Source organism: Cebidichthys violaceus, unplaced genomic scaffold (assembly GCF_023349555.1).
Source record: "Cebidichthys violaceus isolate CVI_PGR_0920_01 unplaced genomic scaffold, fCebVio1.0.p SCAF_102, whole genome shotgun sequence".
NCBI classification, from domain to species: Eukaryota; Metazoa; Chordata; class Actinopteri; order Perciformes; family Stichaeidae; genus Cebidichthys; species Cebidichthys violaceus.
In genome coordinates, this window is record NW_027176266.1 from 501,546 (window position 1) to 519,766 (window position 18,221).

An 18,221-nucleotide genomic window follows, 5' to 3' on the forward strand; every position below is an offset into this window, starting at 1 on the left:
GGTTGGCTGCAAACTAGACTTGTGCACACATCTCTCCCCCCCCTCTCCACTGGCACGCATGATCCGTGTACGTGGTCGCACACACGCCCCCTCATATATAAGCATCAGCTCATGTCTAGTTTGATCTTGTACTTTTGATCAATGATCGATGCTAATAGGTCATGCATGCCGTAACCCGAGCGGGTGTGTGTGTTTTTTTCCCTAACCCGTTATGTAATTCCGCTCCCTCTTTTGTTATCGCCGGGACAGTGTGACGTCATCACCCAGCTCCGGGAAGGTCTGAGCGGCTCGCGAGCGCTGCTGCTGCTGCTTCCAGACCAGCTAACGACTGGAAAACAAACCGCAGCGGCGCGTTAGCTTAGCCTGCCTCGCTCTGAAAAAAAAAAACAAAGTGGACTTGCGCACGTCTGAATGTGTGCAGATAAGGTTGTGCGCGTTTTGCACTGACTTGAGCCTTTTTTTTTTTTGTATGCAACCCGCCCTGCTCACCAGCCGCTACGATGTCCGACGCTGCTAACGCGCACACTTCTACAGACAACAACGGAGACTCCGGGCTTCACGGTAAGATGCATGTCACCAAATTATCGGACTGGACCAGCCTGTCAAGTGTGTTTTCTGTCAGGAACGGGTCGGGGGTTCACGTGTATGTGTTTATAACACGTTTTTTTGAGTGTTCTTAATCATTAAATATAGTTTATTCTCCCAGTTTTGTCATTTTTTGTTTTGCCGCGAAGCTACACTGACAGTGGGGCAAAGCGAGAACGCTATGTTCCGTGTTTATTGACAGTGGTGGAGCCAATGGCGTTTTGGCAGGCTTGACTGACGGTCAAATAAGCCAATCAGCGACTCACGCGAGGAGGTAGAGGTGGGTTTAAGCTCTGTCAACAAGCCGAGGAAGAAACAACAAAAAAAAATGGGTGAAGAGAAATTTCGACCATTTACACGTAGTCACTACATTCTACAGTCAGTGATATCTAAAGAAAGAGCAGAAACATGACTGGATATCAGACGTTTGTACCCTCCTTTGTCTTTTCATCTTTAAAAATGGTCCCTTTTTAAAAAGTAGTTATGGATATCTAAATAAATTGTCATTTGGCAAATAGCATGTTTTCCACAGTGCGCTCATTACACCATTTAGTATGTTGAAATGCATCACATGAACATTCAAATAGAACAAGCTGCAGACAATACCTCAGCTTGCTTCAGCCATTAGACACGTAAACAAAGGCCTGTTTATGAACCCTGCTGCACTGAGTCAAGGGCTCACTAGGTGTAGTTTTACAACACTTAGTGGGTCTGTGACTTGGCATGCTATTTATGGCCACAGTGACAAGGGGACAGGCGTTTTGGACATGAAGGAGGGGGGGGGGGGTGTTACAGCACTTATTTTAAGAGACTCATGGATTATTTTTTAATAGGATCGGATAGCCAGTGATTAATAGTTGTGGAGAAAGCAAGTTGCCAGTAATACGCTGGTGGATGGAAACAGTATTCCACCCTACCTCACAACCGTATTCAACAGCATGTTAGCTCATATGAGGTGGAAAACAAGCAACAAGTGTCATTATGTTCAAGTCTGGTGTTCCTCTTGTATATCTTTAAAACAGCCCAACATACTTTTTCCCCCTACTATATCTACCTCTGGTGGGGCCCCATAATCCCTTGCTGACTGAGCCAGGAATAACCTAAGTTATGAAGTATATGATTCACTGCAGATTGTATTGACAGCGTCATGCACCACGACATATTAGGCCACAGCGGTACATGCTGAGACACCGCTTTAGGGACAATGAGACCATGCACAGATCAGATGGAGAGGCCTGCAGCGTGATATGTGAGACTGTGTTATTTCTGTCATTTCCTGGAGCTCTCGCACCGGAGTCATGTTTGTCTGACACTTAGGAACTTCGGGCAATAGTGCAGCCTCGGCCCTCCTCCCGAGCCTCCGAATGAGTACATCGAAGAGGTCACAGCGTGTCCGCTTCCTCTAAACCCGCCCAACAGCTGATAACCGGCCCTGTGGCCAGAATGTTCGGCTGTTCCAGCGCCACGGCGATGTGGTTTTGGAGACAATGGGCTGTCGCCAGCGGCTTGGCTCGCAGTCCGCTGGGTAATCCGCACGATGAGTGCAAGTGCTGAGTCGAGGTCGGTTTTATGGAGGGGGGGGGGGCATCGCTTGGGTAGTGGGTATAACTGGCCGACTGCCTGAACTGTGAAACTCAGTCCCCCTGAAAGCTCATGTGGACATGGTGTTTACTAACTGTTACGGGGTCATGTGACCTGCAGGAGGCCTTCCTCTTTTTTATTTTAGTGAGGGAGGACAGAAGGACAGAAGGAAAAAGGGATTTTGATGAGGGGTATCAGGGACCCCCCCCTCCAAATACTTGCCCTTGCTGCCCCTCATCTGTAGTTTTAACTTGTAACCCGCCTCTGACAAGCCATGCCTCGTAGATCACAGTCGAGGTCCACAAGACACCACAGCTCACACGCAGACAGGCATTTACTGCCCTTTCACCACACAGCGTTATATAGAGCTTAACTCATGGAGTCCTCTGACTGCCAGGCTCAGGCTGTCGTCTCTTTCCCAGATGAGGACAGGAAATCATTTTGACACTTTTCCTCTCTTTCTCATCCAGCCTTAACCTTGGTACACCTGGCAAGCCTTTCAAGGCCCCAACTGTAACGTTCTCTCCCCACATTGACAGATTTCTGACATATTGTCTGGACTATCGCTCTGCAGAAAGGAAGAAAATAGCCCTAATACTGTCACTACACAAATACTTTAAAGTTTATTCCTCTGAGTTATAAATCAGAATATAGATCTTGGGTCTTTTTTCCACAATATACATCAAAACATAAATGCAAAAGCATATGTCCAATTCATGTAATGATGGTTACATTCCCTTTATGCGTGTCGGTTTAGGGTCCAAGTGTTCAGCTTTGCTCACTGGGACACTTAACTGTAACCCTCAGCTTATTGGAAGCTCCTCGCTCACCCAAAGCTTCTGATGTGCATATATATATAATCAAAGGTGAACCTTGTGAAAAACAAATATCAGTGGCGGTACCAAAACATAAGATTAGGTAGGCAGTGCATTATCCTCTGCTGTAGAGGCACAGGCAGGCTGTTATTCTGGATAATGTTGCCAAAAGGCTGGTTAGTCGCACCGAAATGAAAAACAGGACACAGTTAAATGATGCACCTCATTTGCACGGTAAGCAAATGGACTGACTGCTCCTTGGGGCATACCGGATCTTGAGCTGAGCAGGATATTGGCTTTTTTTTTTTTTTCGACATGACTTTACACTGTATCAGCCGGTACTGACACTTGTATCCGGACATGTTTAAATGAAACAAACCTTTTGAAAAGCAATGCAACATTTTATGTCTTATATTTATCTTTACTCATGAAGTCCAGCTCTTTTTCTAAATATCATCTGAGGATGCTTTTCTACCACAATCATTCTAGTGCCTATTTTTCATATATATAAAATGTATTATTATTTTTCAAGAGAACATATCCAGGATTATTTTTGCAATATTAAGATCAAGTGAAAAAATGGGAATAAATTAAAATAAAAGCACTTGGAATGTAAACTCTTTTTTATCTCCTTGTTGCAAAGGAACGATGCGTAAAACATTATGGTGGTTAGTGTTTTCTTGCTTGTGAATTTATTATTATTAGAATATTCACACCACTGCTGTTATATGAAGGAAAGTCTGATGTTTGTCTGTTTTTCCCCCACAGGGTCCTGGGTGGAGTTGGAGATGAACAGAGGCACAGCCGGAGCAGCCCAGTCGTCCTCCACGGCCCCGGGCCTGCTGCCCCTCCCTCAGGTGGAGGAAGAGGAGGCCATGGTGGGGGGGCTGGAGCACGTCCCGTCCTCGTCCTCGATCCACAACGGGGACATGGAGAAGATCCTGCTGGACGCCCAGCACGAGTCAAGCCGCAGCAACTCCTCCTGCGACAGGTAGTGTTGGTGGGGGTTGCTGCTGCAGATGTGTAGAAAAGTTGCACAAAGACTTTTGTGGCTCCAGAGGAAGCTGTGTGAAGTCTGATAGAGTTTAATTAGAGAGAAGTGGCTCAAGGGTACATTAACCGCTACCGGCACAACACACCCACATCTCCAACCGAACTGTCAGTGGTCAAATATTGACATTATGGGTAATGTAGGCACCAACTTTTTAACAAGGAAGAAGAATATGTGGAAAGAAAGAAAAAAAGACTATCTCGGGTTCTGCTTCATAGATTTTGATCCTTTTCTTAAAAAGTTTTTTAATGAATCCGGCAACAGTGCAATACTAAATTACTGGAGTATTCTCCAGTGTACTGAACCAGACCTCTGGCCTCCTAGTTGTATCTGGGGAAAAAAATAATTTAAATGCAATTTAAATAATTAGACTGCATAAATAACAGAAAAACACGTTTTGAATGTTTATTTAAAAGTGTAATAATCCATTATGTAGATATCAAACTCTTTAGCTCTGAAACTCACAACATAAAGGCCGTTATTCTTCCTTTTCTTCCTTACATTAAATGCAGACGAGGGCACAGGAATTTTCACCTTTCTGTAAAAGTTCAGAGAACGTCACGAGTTCTTGGGTTCAGACCGGTCTGTGCTCGTAGTCGTGGAGGATTTAGAGCACGTGGTGAAGTTGGTTGCTCCGTTCTCCTGTTCCTCTTAACTTTCACTCATTCTGCCTCAGAAGTTACATTTGATTTCAAAGCCAAAAGCCAAATCACTTCCACGCTGTGTGCTGAGACATAAGCCTTGATTTGATATAAAGCTCGAGGATATTTGGAAACCTTTTTTTTTTTTTTCCACAAACTGTTGTCTCCACTTGTTAACGATGCCTGTGTAAAGGTGTGAGATTATGAAAATACACTACACAAACTGGAACGCACACCTGCCCCTCTGTTCCCTTTGCTAACAGTATAAATGAATTTAAATGAAGGGATTAGCATATATATGAATATATCAGCAGCTTTTACAGGTTAAGATCGGTGTCAGACGTCTATATATAATATATGTATAATACATTTTATCATAAAGGGCTGTTTTTCACTTGCTCGTCTCACACAACCCATACACTCTCATTTTAATCTGTGCAGATGTCTGCACTGGCTTTGCACAGGTAGCGTCTCTGCTCCGTCTTACGGGTGTAACTGTGACTTCCGGCGTTTATTTAGGCTTCAAGTCTAGTTGAGTCTGAATTAGCTGTGGACAGAGACAGAGATGCACACGATCGACCCCATTATCTCCTGGTGGAGATGATAATGATCATTTAAAAAATACCATTTGCAGTATGTCTGTCGCTGTTTTCTCTAACCTGGTGTGTAATCAGCAGCTCCTTTTGCGTTCCCTTCCGTCTGTTTCCTACACTTTCCTGTGAAGTAGAAACCGTGTGAAATGTCTTCTTACAGCAGGAAATGTAAACAACTTTTGTGTGCGGTGGGGGACAAAAAGTCAGGGTGGGGACGGGACATCGTCTTGATCCAATCTTGCTCATTTAATAACATCTTGGTGAGTTTGAAAAAAAATCCTCATTGAAACAGTTATTGTAGTTCAAATGAGAGAACAGCAGTCATGAGCGGCGTGAACTTAAACTGAACTTTGCATCCTCAGCGTAGATACCCAGAGGGCTGCTCATCTGCTCACCCCCCCATAAAAGCTCACGGGGGAAAGTGAAACTTAATAGCCTTTTTAAGAGAGGCGTTTGATTTTGGTCACATAGCTTCTGAAAACCCTCAACTTTCCGTAATATGTGGGAAATCAGCCCATTAATCAGGAGTGGCTTCTCTTTCATAATTGCCCTCTCAGCGTGTTGAGTCAGCGCTGACTCTCACTTGACGGCTGCTCAGGAGTTGAGTCAGCCTCTGCAAATTTAAAATTACGTCTTTTTCACAGCTTGCCTCCCTCTTTACTGAGGACGTGAGAAGATAACAAACATCCCGACCCTTCAGACTCCCGGCCGCATCACTGTGCTCGTGTGTAATAATTCGGAAGCGCTGAGGTGCAGCAGAGCCTATCAAGAGAGCCGAGCAGTCAGCTGTCAGCGGGTCACCTGAGGATGTTTTTGAGCACTCGAGAGCACAAGACCTCTGCGTCAACAAGCTGCCCTGAAATAAGCAGGAATGCCAACATCAACACGGTGCCGTGTGAATACTTTTAGAACAACCCAAGTGTCGTATTACACAGATTTAATTAGGAACATGTTGTCTTTACTTGTCCTGCCAAGACACACACACACACACACACACACACACACACACACACACACACACACACACACACACACACACACACACACACACACACACTTCATCAGAGGTCAGAGTACGGGAGCAGCAGGACTTCACAGCTGGGTGAACGTTCCGTACTGTCCTCGTCGAGGTGTGGTAACGTCACTCTATAGTGAGGACTCAAGTGTGCGAGAAGTCCTCACACTGGAGTGAAACTGAACATATGTAATACAGAATGACTTTACATACGTACATGTTGGTATAAGCATAACAATGCAGGCCTGGTTCTCACGACCAGTACGTTTTTACGCCAATATATATATATATATATATATATATATATATATATATATATATATATATATATATATATTTCAACTTGCAGACTTAAAGGAAACATATTAGCCCCACTAACTGACAGAATACATTAAACTCAGGAAGAGATTTGTAAGCATTTTAGTCATCAATGATTATTTATTTTATTTTTATTTGATTGACCTTTTTTTTTTTTTTTTTTTTTTTAAGTGAGCTCAATTTCCAGAAGCACATATGTCATTGTATCTTTTGTCTGAGCTTGACATTTGTGATGGTGCAAAATGATGTGAAATGATGAAAGACCATCTGAACCATTACTTGATTGATTCATTTTACGTTCATTGATTAAGTGACTGGTCTTCTCTATTACACCGAAGCCAGTAGGCGAGTGTCTGAAGTCAATAATGTAGTATTGATGAGTAAAAAGGGTTGGTTATTAAAAATGGTATCGTTTACTTTTACAAGGAGTCACAAGTTCATGACTTTGCAAATAAACAAGGTCTCTGATTTGTTGTTGTTTTTTTTTTTACTTTTTGCACACAGCCCTCCGCGGCCCCACAGCCCCCAGGATGACGGACAGATCATCTTTGACGTGGACGTGAGCGGCAGAAGAGACAGCCTAGTAAGAGCTTGTGTGCCTCCATCAGTCTGTTGTCATGCCAACCACTGGCCCTGAAGTGGTGTGTGTGTGTGTGTGTGTGTGTGTGTGTGTGTGTGTGTGTGTGTGTGTGAGTGTGAGTGTGAGTGTGTTTGTGTGTGTATGAGAATGACAACTACCGTCTGCCTTTTAGTTTCCATGGAGATGGCTGCCGCGCCCGATGTGGATTTCTCTTTGTTTTGCCCCAGCATGTGTTGTCACTATTAGTTTCACTCTCTCTGTCCACACACACACACAGACACACACACACACACACACACACACACACACACACGCCATTTAGCAAACTCTGCCTCCAGGCTTTATGTCCATGATGACCATTCTTTCAAGTCAAACAAGACACGTTCTGTATGTTGTGTGTGTGTGTGTGTGTGTGTGTGTGTGTGTGTGTGTGTGTGTGTGTGTGTGTGTGTGTGTGTGTGTGTGTGTGTGTGTGTGTGTGTGTGTGTGTGTGTCTTCAGTCAGAAGAGGACGTCTTGGACAAGGAGAGGGACATGGACATCCTGATGAAGGACGCAGACTGGGTTGCTGACTGGTCCAGTCGACCGGAAAACATTCCCCCCAAGTGAGTCTCAAACTCGGTAAACAGCAGCGTGATGTTTCCACGGCAACTGAACACACACACACACACACACACACACACAGCTGCTCGTTAGTCATTATCACGATGAAGTTTGGTCTCAAGCACAAATGTAAAACCAGCAGCTGGATAATGTGCACCAAACAAGTTTTGAAGAGAAGACGGTTCCTCGATGTAGAAAGATATGTCGTCTAAAGACAGAGCTCACAGAGTGATGTACACAACAGCTGTAGATGCTTTTTGGGGCGTGCTTGCCGTGTTGTGTCTAAAGTGACTGAACATTTTGCAGGGAGTTTCATTTCCGTCACCCTCGACGCTCAGTAACACTAAGCATGAGGAAGACCGGGGCCATGAAGAAAGGAGGAATCTTCTCCGCCGACTTCCTCAAAGTCTTCATCCCCTCGCTGCTGCTATCGCACATCCTCGCTCTGGGGCTGGGGTAAGAAAACAACAATCAGCACTTTAATCAAATGTATAGAACTGATTTCAACCAACGATCCACATTAATTATGTTCCTTTAATTCTATTTCTTCCATCACTTGACTTCCCCCCGTTAGAAGTTCTAATGTGTTTTATTTTGAATCACATATTTAGTTGTATGTAAAGGCCACTAAGGGGAGCTGTAGAACCGTAGACTGCGTCCGTCCTCCCTTCATATCTGTGCGTCCAACTGGCGGAGCAGCTGCCGGACGGAGAGGCTGCACACCTGCTGTCTGGTTGTGAGCCGCGACTCCCATGAGCCCTTTCTGCCGGCGATAACGCTCGTTATGATAATCCCGGTTTCCTCAATCGGATAAAGTCACAGCGTGAGGCCTCAGACAGGAGGCGGCTCTTGTACGCGATGAGAGTCAAAAGGAAAAGGGATAGTTGTTAGTGGTTTCTGTCTTCATCAGCTGTCAAAAGCTATTGATACAGTATAGTAATCCAGTGTCAGCCTTACTTATAATAATAATAATGCTACTAAGTCCTACACACTGGTCCTTCTAATGCCAATTGTAAAATTAGCATTATGGGGATCTATTTTTTTTATTAGTAAGTCCCGTACTAATTGTTTGTCTACATCTATTTCTATCTGATAAGATAAAGTTTGCACCCAGTCCATCTCCCTTCAGTCCATTTCTATGAGCAATTCATGTTCCTATTCAAGGATTATTTATTGTCATTATGCAACACAGGGATGCACAACGAAATCCTGCTGTAGCCCATTTGTAACACAGCAAACACAAAACAAAAACAGTAGTACAGTCCTTTTTGAATTTGCATCACCAGGAATGTAAACGGCAGCAACAAAAGTCAACATGCACGGTGATGTGTAACCTGCTCGCTGTCCTCTCCTCAGAGTGTACATCGGAAAGAGGCTGACCACGCCCACCGCCAGCTCCTTCTGAACCTGGACCGGAAGAAAAGTGCCTGAGGAGTGGCCACGAGTCGTCGGAAGAGGAAGTTTTGCTGTCGCGAGAAGAACGGCCGTCTCTTTTCCCTCTGTCCCTCCTGCCCCCCCCCTCTCTCCTCTCGTCCCTGAGATATGACATGTTCTCAGGAGAGATGCATCTGCCTTTCTCCCTCTCTCTCTCTCTCTCTCTCTCCTCTCCTAGCCCCCCCGCCTTTTTTTTCTTCTCTAAGTGTCTGTAGATATTCCCCTCCCTCTCCCGACTTATATCCTTCACTCATTTGCGTGCGCTTTTTTCGAAATGAATGAATAAGGTCATGTTTCACTTTCCCCAGCGATTGGGTGCGATGTTTATCAACGGGTGGGTTTCCAGGGAGGGTCGCAGCATCAAACCAAACTCTTCTACTACACACTGCCCCTTGATCATGTGACAACAGGGGAGGACTGTCCAGTTTTAGAACTGACCACAGATTGTGCCACCTACGCCAGTAGCCCAGCACTCCATCTCGGAAAGGGTTCGACCAAATCCCGTGTCGGCCATGCAAACCGAAAATGTGAGCATGCCTTTTTTTGAAAGTAGCCATTTTCTTTTTAGCTTTTTAATTTTTAATTTTACAAAAGTGGTGGTTTATTGAGCGGGTGTAATGATGAAAGTTACCATAGTGGCCATGTTAAACCACAAGCTCTCATGAATTGCACTGGGGAAGTCTCTGGCTCTGTCTGCCAGACGGGACAGATTCATGGGACTTTTTTTTTTTCTTCTTCACGTGTTCTGCAATGGGAACTAGGAACTAGAATCTACTCAATTTCGCATCTGAATGAATATTTTGCAAAGCGACAATAACTGGAAATAAGGGTGTAGATGTGTGTCGTGTCCCTCTCTGAGCGGTCCAGGCGTCTGTCCAAACGGTGTCCACGTTGTCCTTCCAGTGAGCTTCCTGGTTTGTCTGCAACATATCGTGGAGCTGGTTTGGTCCCGACAGATCAGTTCTCACTTATCTTTTTGACACTGCGGTCATGTTTCATGTCCAAAGTCATCAAAACGCATTCGCTACCTAAAAGCTTTCTTTAATGGCATTTGTTTTGAGGATTTTTATTTAAAAGTCAAGTATTTCCTGGAAGATGAGTTAAATATCAAACTGGAATCAGTTGACTTTTACTTTCCAGATATTGGTTGGGTCAGGAGAATTGATTTATCTTTGTATGGGAATGTGCGGTGGTGGCCGGCCCTGCCTTCTAACACTCCAACGCGTTTGCCAACCTGTCCACAGAAATACTGGCATCAAGCTGCAGATGAAGGGAACTGACTCCAGGGTTTAGACAGGCGGAGAGCGATCCTCACTTTTGACATTTGTCGCAGTGACACTCCAGATGTTCAGCAATTTCCAATCGACTGGGGGAGGTTTTTTTTTTTTTTCACCTGAACGGGCTCTACTTTAAGTGTAAACACACGTACTTGATTAGTTCAATGAGGCCCACAGCACGGTGGAAAAGCTTCATCAGACTTCCGCTTCACGGCAGTATCTGAGCTTGGACTGTGGCCAGTTTTGTCCCAAGTGGACCTTCCGCAGTCAGACCTGGGTCAAATAATATTTGATGTAGAAGTTCAGATCTCCTTCAACACCCATCCAGAAGATAAGAACTCCTAGAGATCTGATATTTTAGTTACTCAGGAGAACTTTTTTTCCCTTCCACTTGATGGTTCATTTGACGACTACTTTGATAGATGTACAGGTTTTGACTGATACGATGACGCAATGATTTTCAGTTTTAAAGGTGAACATTATACTACCTGACGTCGCTTTGGTTGCCTTTTCATAAAACTGCCAAATGATTTTTATGATTGCTGCATTTCAGTGTTACATTTCACGGAGCGAGAAAAGAGTAGACAAAGAGGAATGACTTCTATGCGCTCTGACAGTCAGTTACATCAAGGCTTGAGTGTCATAGATGTGAAAGTATCTGATAAAAACACTACTTAACTTCTTTCTGCCATCGACAGCTACTTGAAGTAAAAGTCAACTTAGCCGCTCTTTGATATAATTTTGCTGCAAATACTATTTGACCCGGCAGGTCGACTCAGGTCCCGTTATCTTTTTTTGTTTTCACACATCCAGACGACAAGTAAAAGGTGCTGGACAGAAAAACATGTAAAAGACGGTAAAATCGAGTCGGCGGTACGAGACGATGCACCGAAGAACATTCAACCGAAGACCAAAGGTGACGTTTTGCTCTTTGAACCGTCACTGGTGGTAATCAAACGCATGTTCACGGATGCGTCATTGAGTGTGCAGACTCTGTTTCTTCTGTCTTCTCTTTTAGTTTGAACTCTTTTGACAGACTCATTAACTACCAATGACGATCTCCATTTCAAGCACAGAGGTACTTTGGTGCGACACACCCGGTTTCCTGTTTGTCAGCAGTATTCTGGATCCTTCTCTCCTGTTTTAAGTGTCCGTGTTTTTGGTTTTTTTTTCCTGATGTTGCAGAAAGATTGTGAATGCACAGAGTCGAGTTTAAAAGATGTGAAAACAGAACCCTCGTTGTTGATGGCAGAGCCTACTGTGAATAGGAAAGGAAAGGTGTGGAAAGAGACTTCCCTCAGACTGCGATGGTCTAACATTAGTTATTGTAATGATGCGTTTGCTTTGATTTTCTTTTTCCCACCACATTGGAAGATTTAATCAAGATTTTGTCATTAAAAATGACCTGAATGAAGCTTTTCCCTGAGTGCGTCTTTTTTTTTTAAATGACAGTTCTGAATAAATCACTGTAAACCTTTTAATACTTCAGCCTTTTAAATATGTATTACTGAATATCTTAACATGATTAGAAACAAACTGGGGAATTTAACAATGCTGCTAAATCCCAGGGTGTGTAAAGTCAAATTTCCTAAATGCTGCTTTGAATTCCTAAATTTAATTACCTTTTTGCTGGTGCTTAAATGAGTTCAAACTAATTATAATTTTCATGTTTTATTCAGTAATTTTTTAGCTTCTACTTTTAAATAATGATAGTTATAAATGATATAAGTTATCAGAACTCAAAGTGATCAATGTCCTAAAATTAGTGGTTTTGTTTGACCAGCAGCCCAAAAATATCTACAATATTGAATTTACCATATATGGAACTATAAGAAGCATCCCGATCTCAAAGTTACCAAACTCATACAACCACAAAAGTCCTTAAAGAGGACAGACACATTAACATTTAGAAGAGTTTTGATAAAGAGGTAAAAGCATGGGTCACATGTCGTTAAGTGTTTTTTTTGCGTGTCATCGGGCGCACACTCAACCATTGTCTTGGTCGTGATTCAAGTCCACGGCGGCAGGAGCTTCCTTCAGCCGGTTAGAACACACAGATGAGACCTGAGGAAACCAAGGAAATCACAAGACGTTTCCCAACTCGCTGGTAATTCCTACGAACTCTTGCTTGACACTTCATATGAAGAAGATACTCGATTCAGTCTAGGGTCAAAAAGAAGCAGAGCTTGTCCTTTATGTATTTACAATGGAGAGCTAAAACGATTACATTAAGGCTGAAATGTTGCCAGATGATGCATTTCAATTGTCACAAATGGACCACTTGATGGCTTTGAGATTGTTTCTCTCCTCTTGTTCTGTGCGTGTTCTCCGTCGCCCTGCTGTTGCAGACCTGTTTGTTCCTCTTGTCAAATACAACACTTCGACAAGTGTCAAGTTGTTCTTCCCAGAAACCTTTAACCTTGACCTGGATGTTTTAGCTGCTTGAAACCAGAGCAGGAAGACCTTTAGGAAGATGTCATGTTAGCGCTGACATTTAACTATTTGAAGCTGAGTCGCTAAGTGTCTCTCCCAGCGGTGAATCTGCTGGCTGGGGGAGCACTGCACTCCAGTGGCAGACCGTCACCGCTGTTAAGACCCCATCTATAGTTCCCTCTCTCTTAATGATGTTAATGTGTACTTTGTTCTTCAGAGCCTGTTTGTTGTTGAAGGAATAGTTTGTAGATACGCTTAGTTGTTTTTAAAGATGAGAAGATTGAAGATTGTTAGCTCAGTTTAGCATAAAGACAGGAAGCAGGGGGGAACAGGAAGCCTGGCCCTGTCTAAAGGTAACAACATCTGCCTACCAGCACCTTGAAAGCGCACTAATTAACATCAACTTGTTCGCTTATTAATCTGTTCTGTCAAAAACTGAAGTGTAAAAAGGTGTAGCTATTTCTTGGCTGGAAGGCAGCAGTGATGTCACTGCGCCCGGCATTAAAACACTCCGATACATAACCCTTCATAGATTTTACATTTTGATTTCTGTGCTGAACAAACAAACCAGTTTGCTTTTATTCGTTTTCAGGCAGAATTCACATGAATCAACATCACTGTAAATGTGCTAGTGTTAGCCAAATGGCTAATTTTCAACTGTTGTTTCTTGGCCAGATGTTAAATTAGCCAAAAAAAACAACAATACAACACACAACCTGTCAAATTAGAAACAGAGAAAGTGAAACATGAGCAGCTGAACAGGATAAAAAAAAAAAAGCTAAGAGGAGTAATCCAAGCATCATGCAAAGTAGAACATGTAACATACAGGCAATTAACACAAAACAATGTTCAGCAGACAATCAGCATACATTACAAAAGACATGGTAAAACCAGAAGGGATGCAATCTGACAGACAATCAGCCAAGGACATGAAAGCAGAAGCATGCAGTTTAAGAGTATAATGACAGACAGTTTCCCCCTGATTTCAGTCTTTATGCTAAGCTAACTTAACTGGCTGCTGGCTGGCTGACATGAGTCAGTCTGTCTTCTCATCTAACGCTCAACTGGAAAAAAGCAAAATAGTTCCCAAAAATGTTTCCTTTCAAGATTTAGAAGTATCATTTTTTTTAACAGGTTGAATGACACTTGAACGATCCTCTTTTATAAAAAACGCTCCAGAGGCAGGTTAAGCTTTTGTTATTGACATTCGAACATGAATGTGGGTCAGATAAAGATAATGGGTTCAGTCAAATATAGCAGACAGCCGACATGAATGGAAGAAATTGTAAAAGGAAGTGCAAAACTGCTAGAGAACGTTTTAAACCTCAGTTAAAAAAGAAAAAAAGAGCAGATAAAGCTCTGAATAATGTCACTGATCTGAGAACACACACACACACACACACACACACACACACACACACACACACACACACACACACACACACTCTCTGAACCCTGCCCTCCTCCTCAACAATGCCTCCTGTGGTCCTCCTCCATCTTCCCTATATGGAACCTCAGAACACCTGTTCCCGGGCCAATCCGGACACAGTGTGACACGTAGCTCCTCCCACTGCAGCTGATACGGCGTTACCATGGGTTACAGGGTGGTGGCCAGCTCCGTCTTCATCCCTCTGGTGAGGAGACTTTTTCCTCCTCATCTTCTCAGGCTTCAGCAGCACCACACTGCTGCAGCAGCGTTAAATCTTCTGCGGTCAGAATGCTGACAGTCCGTCAATAATTAGTAATAATTCAGTGTGCTCGGAGTGCTCATGTGCACGACGAGCTTCTCTGGATGCACATCAAAACAGCTGTTGCAAATGTGAAACATCAACTGTGTTCATGCTTTATTTAGAAAGTCAACTGATCAAACAGCTAACACAAATCGCAGACACACGAAGCCATGAAATATAGAAAAAGCAATTTATATTTATTTATAAAAGGAAGTCAGAGGCTTACAGTGCGTGACAGAAATGTCTTTTCCTGTTTGTCTTTCCTCTCCTCACTCACTGCCACCTGTCTCCTACAAGGAAGAAACGTGAGTTTTTGCAGATAAAAGATCTGTGTCAAGGTGATCAACTTTAATATTATTCTTTAATAATGAAAGAGAGGAACAAGTCTTTGAGTATTTATTAGAAATGCTCCTTTCTCTCCGGGTGGGCGGGCAACATTTAGCATCTAAACTGAGCGAACCCGTTCACTGTGCTACAGCTCACCAGCTAATTAGCCATCTAGCAGTGGACTTCTCCTCTGGTGGATGCCGGTTTTGGTCGCTCATGGCTTCATTTAGTAAGTTGTGGTCCATTTGGAGTGAAATAGTCCATAAAGCAGGGTGTGCTTCAGGACGGGGCTCCCTTGTGATTGACAGGTCTCTACCCGAGGTTGCCTAGTCTGGGAGTTGTCCGTGTTTTCTTCTTAACTTTAACCCTTTCACGGTGTGTTTTCAGCTCATGAAAGCTAACTGTCGGCTACAAACGTCTTATTCAGAGTTCGGTTGTGCTTAGCTCCACCCTCTCGCGTTACTCTTAGTTGCACAAAAAACAAGATGGCAACGGTCACAATGCCGAACTCAAGGCTTCAAAACGACAGTCCACGAACTAATGTGTGACTCCGCAGTGACGTCCACTTCTTATATACAGTCTATGGCAGCTGCCCCAGGGCCTCAGACAACCAGGGGCCCCAAAAGTCCCAGCTTCTCTGTGAGCCATGTGGTCTGAGGTTGTTTTCATTTTTTATTTAACTATCATTTAACAAAATGAATACTCCCATTGATGTTGTAAACCTATTTTTGTTATATAACAGCATTAAAAGTTGCAGACAATTCACTGGAGGCTCTCAGCTGATTTATGGCCCCTGGGCCCCTAAGTGGGCTGATCTGGCTGTGTTTAGGGAGGAAAAGGAGGGAGCAAAGTAAAGGAGGAAAGAAGACAACAGTGAATTTTATTCTATTCTCTCTTCTCTTCACTTTTAGGTTCCGGCCTCTTTTAGAACATCAGCCCATCCGTTGTGAACGCTGATTAATTTCAATTTACTTCACGTTTGGATCTGTTCTCCCGCAAAATCCAGCAAGTAATAAATTGGCTCCATTCAGATTGACAAACCGCTGTGTAGACTGAACTGGACAGAAGCAATAAACTAATCTAATAAGCAGCTCCACTTTGTTTTCATTGGGAGCAGCCCATTAGAGACTCATGCTGCTGATCTCACAACATGTCCTACATCTGTTGCTGAATGCCAGGACCGTGCCCTTCCTGTCCAGAGACCAGACTCTCTCTCTCTCTCTCTCTCTCTCTCTCTCTCTCTCTCTCTCTCTCTCTCTCTCTCTCTCTCTCTCTCTCTCTTTCTCTAACTCTTTCTCTCTGCCTCTTCCAACTGTATATTGGGCACACTGCCAACTTTTCCCTCTAATTATCAAACACTCCACACCCCCCCCCACCCACCCCACCGCCCATCTCTGCTCACAGCGGGAGACCTTTGCTTTGTTTTGTGGAGCTGTCTCAGCCTTTGGGCGTGGCTGCACCCTCAACATTTTTACTTTTCAGTATCCACCTCTGACATTCAGACATCAGACTGTTGGCTGCTCCTGCAGAGATGACCACCCACCCACACACACACACACACACACACACACACACACACACATACACACAAACCTGCCCTCACAGCCCCCTGGGAGAGGAAATAACAGCAGCAAAGCCATTTGCTGCCCACCACGTTGTTATGGCAACTGTGTGGACATGGACTCTGTGCTGAAATGTTTTTAATGGACATTTGTGCAGAAGAGCTTTTGTCTGCTGCAATGTGAGTCAGTATTAACAATTTGAAGCTGGTCCTGCCGGCTCTCATTGATCATTGTGCAGCACTGATTTATTTCCACCATGAGGCTCAACTGAAAATGTCCATTACAAACCATTATTAATGCAGACACATATTTGTCAAATGACAATCTATAACTTTACTGTGAGCAACATGGTATATTGATGAAGTTTAATCCACATATATTATCAGTTGTCATGGCTCTTTTCCTATATGTGACTTTAGTTATTACTTATAATACACACAAATGCAGCACTTCAATAAGAATTTCCACAAGTTATGATGGATAACATTTCTAATATGATTATTATTATTATTTATATATATATATAGATATATATATCTATATATATATCTATATATATATACAGTATATATATATATATTTATATATATATATATATGTATATGTGATACATTATTGCTTATGAGAAGATTGTTCTGATATCCCTACGATGTTATTCTAATGTGTTGGTGCAAATAAATACGATAACCAGACTCCAGTAACAGTCAAATGACACATCTGTATCAGATGTATGGTGCATGCTCACACAGTATATTATAATGCTTTCCGGTCTGTGATGCGTTGATAAAGTTCTCACCATGCGTGTCGGATGACTTGAAGGCCGTTACGAACAATGATTACTGAAGCGTTACAGTAGCAGTAAGAATGACGAGCCTTGAGAATGCTATCACAATTGATTTGTGGCTGAGAACAGAGTTGTGTGCAGAAATTATTAAGCCTCCGACATGCTTTTAACAAATGTTTCGGAGAATTTGGACTGAGGAATACTGATGTTCTGTAGTGAGTTTGTGTCAGTAAGTTAGCGATCTTGTCTTTTACCTTCTTGGATGCAGAACATGTGATGGACTTTTACTAACCCCACTTACAATAAATGTCCAGCTCGTGTTGCTGACATATTGATGGAGTTGAACGTATATTTCTCATAGTAAAATGTCAATGGAACCCATTATGGACACTGGTAAAAGGGTTTAAAGAGGGGCAGCTTCCTGAATCCATTGAATACATTGTATACTGTAGCCACAGTGTGGTATACTGTGTGGTGTATGTAGTGAGTGACACAGGCGGAGCATTACTCTGCTATGCGACAGCAGAGAGTCAAATGCGTGAAAAATAATTAGAACCTTGTGGGGAGAAGACAATATGATGCTGGAAAAAGTGTCAAATTTGAAAAGTCTGAAAACAGTTGACTCAGCAGAAGTTTACAGTGCAGGAGTTTGCTGAGGTAACAGTCAATATAAGGATAACAGTGGGTGTGTATTACTGGATATTGTAACTGGTTCTAGTTGTTTTCTGAGCCATGCTTTTGGTAGTAAAACTCAAAGTAGGGTGGAAATTAAACTAAGAATATGATGTCGAAGTGATGGGCAGTCATGGCCCCAAACAGACTTGTATCCCCCTCTAGAGGAACACTGTCAGAACAGAGGATTCCAGGCAAAATATTTCACCTGATGACAAGAG

At 43.1% G+C, this 18,221-nt stretch overlaps 1 protein-coding gene across 1 annotated transcript; it reads left to right on the top strand.

Annotated features, from left to right (window-relative positions):
• Positions 1–164: 164 nt before the first annotated feature.
• bnip3lb (BCL2 interacting protein 3 like b) lies at positions 165–11,906 on the top strand. Its single transcript, XM_068729847.1, has 6 exons — positions 165–561; positions 3,750–3,972; positions 7,104–7,182; positions 7,680–7,783; positions 8,088–8,237; positions 9,138–11,906. The coding sequence occupies exons 1-6, from the start codon at positions 501–503 to the stop codon at positions 9,184–9,186; spliced, it is 666 nt and encodes a 221-aa protein (XP_068585948.1). The 5' UTR covers positions 165–500; the 3' UTR covers positions 9,187–11,906.
• Positions 11,907–18,221: the final 6,315 nt, after the last annotated feature.

Bases quoted from the DNA above. Each gene is read 5' to 3' on its own strand.
- bnip3lb (XM_068729847.1), top strand. From the start codon at position 501: ATGTCCGACGCTGCTAACGCGCACACTTCTACAGACAACAACGGAGAC. The intron at 562-3,749 runs GTAAGATGCATG...TTTCCCCCACAG, and splicing joins CGGAGACTCCGGGCTTCACG to GGTCCTGGGTGGAGTTGGAG. The intron at 3,973-7,103 runs GTAGTGTTGGTG...TTTTGCACACAG, and splicing joins AGCAACTCCTCCTGCGACAG to CCCTCCGCGGCCCCACAGCC.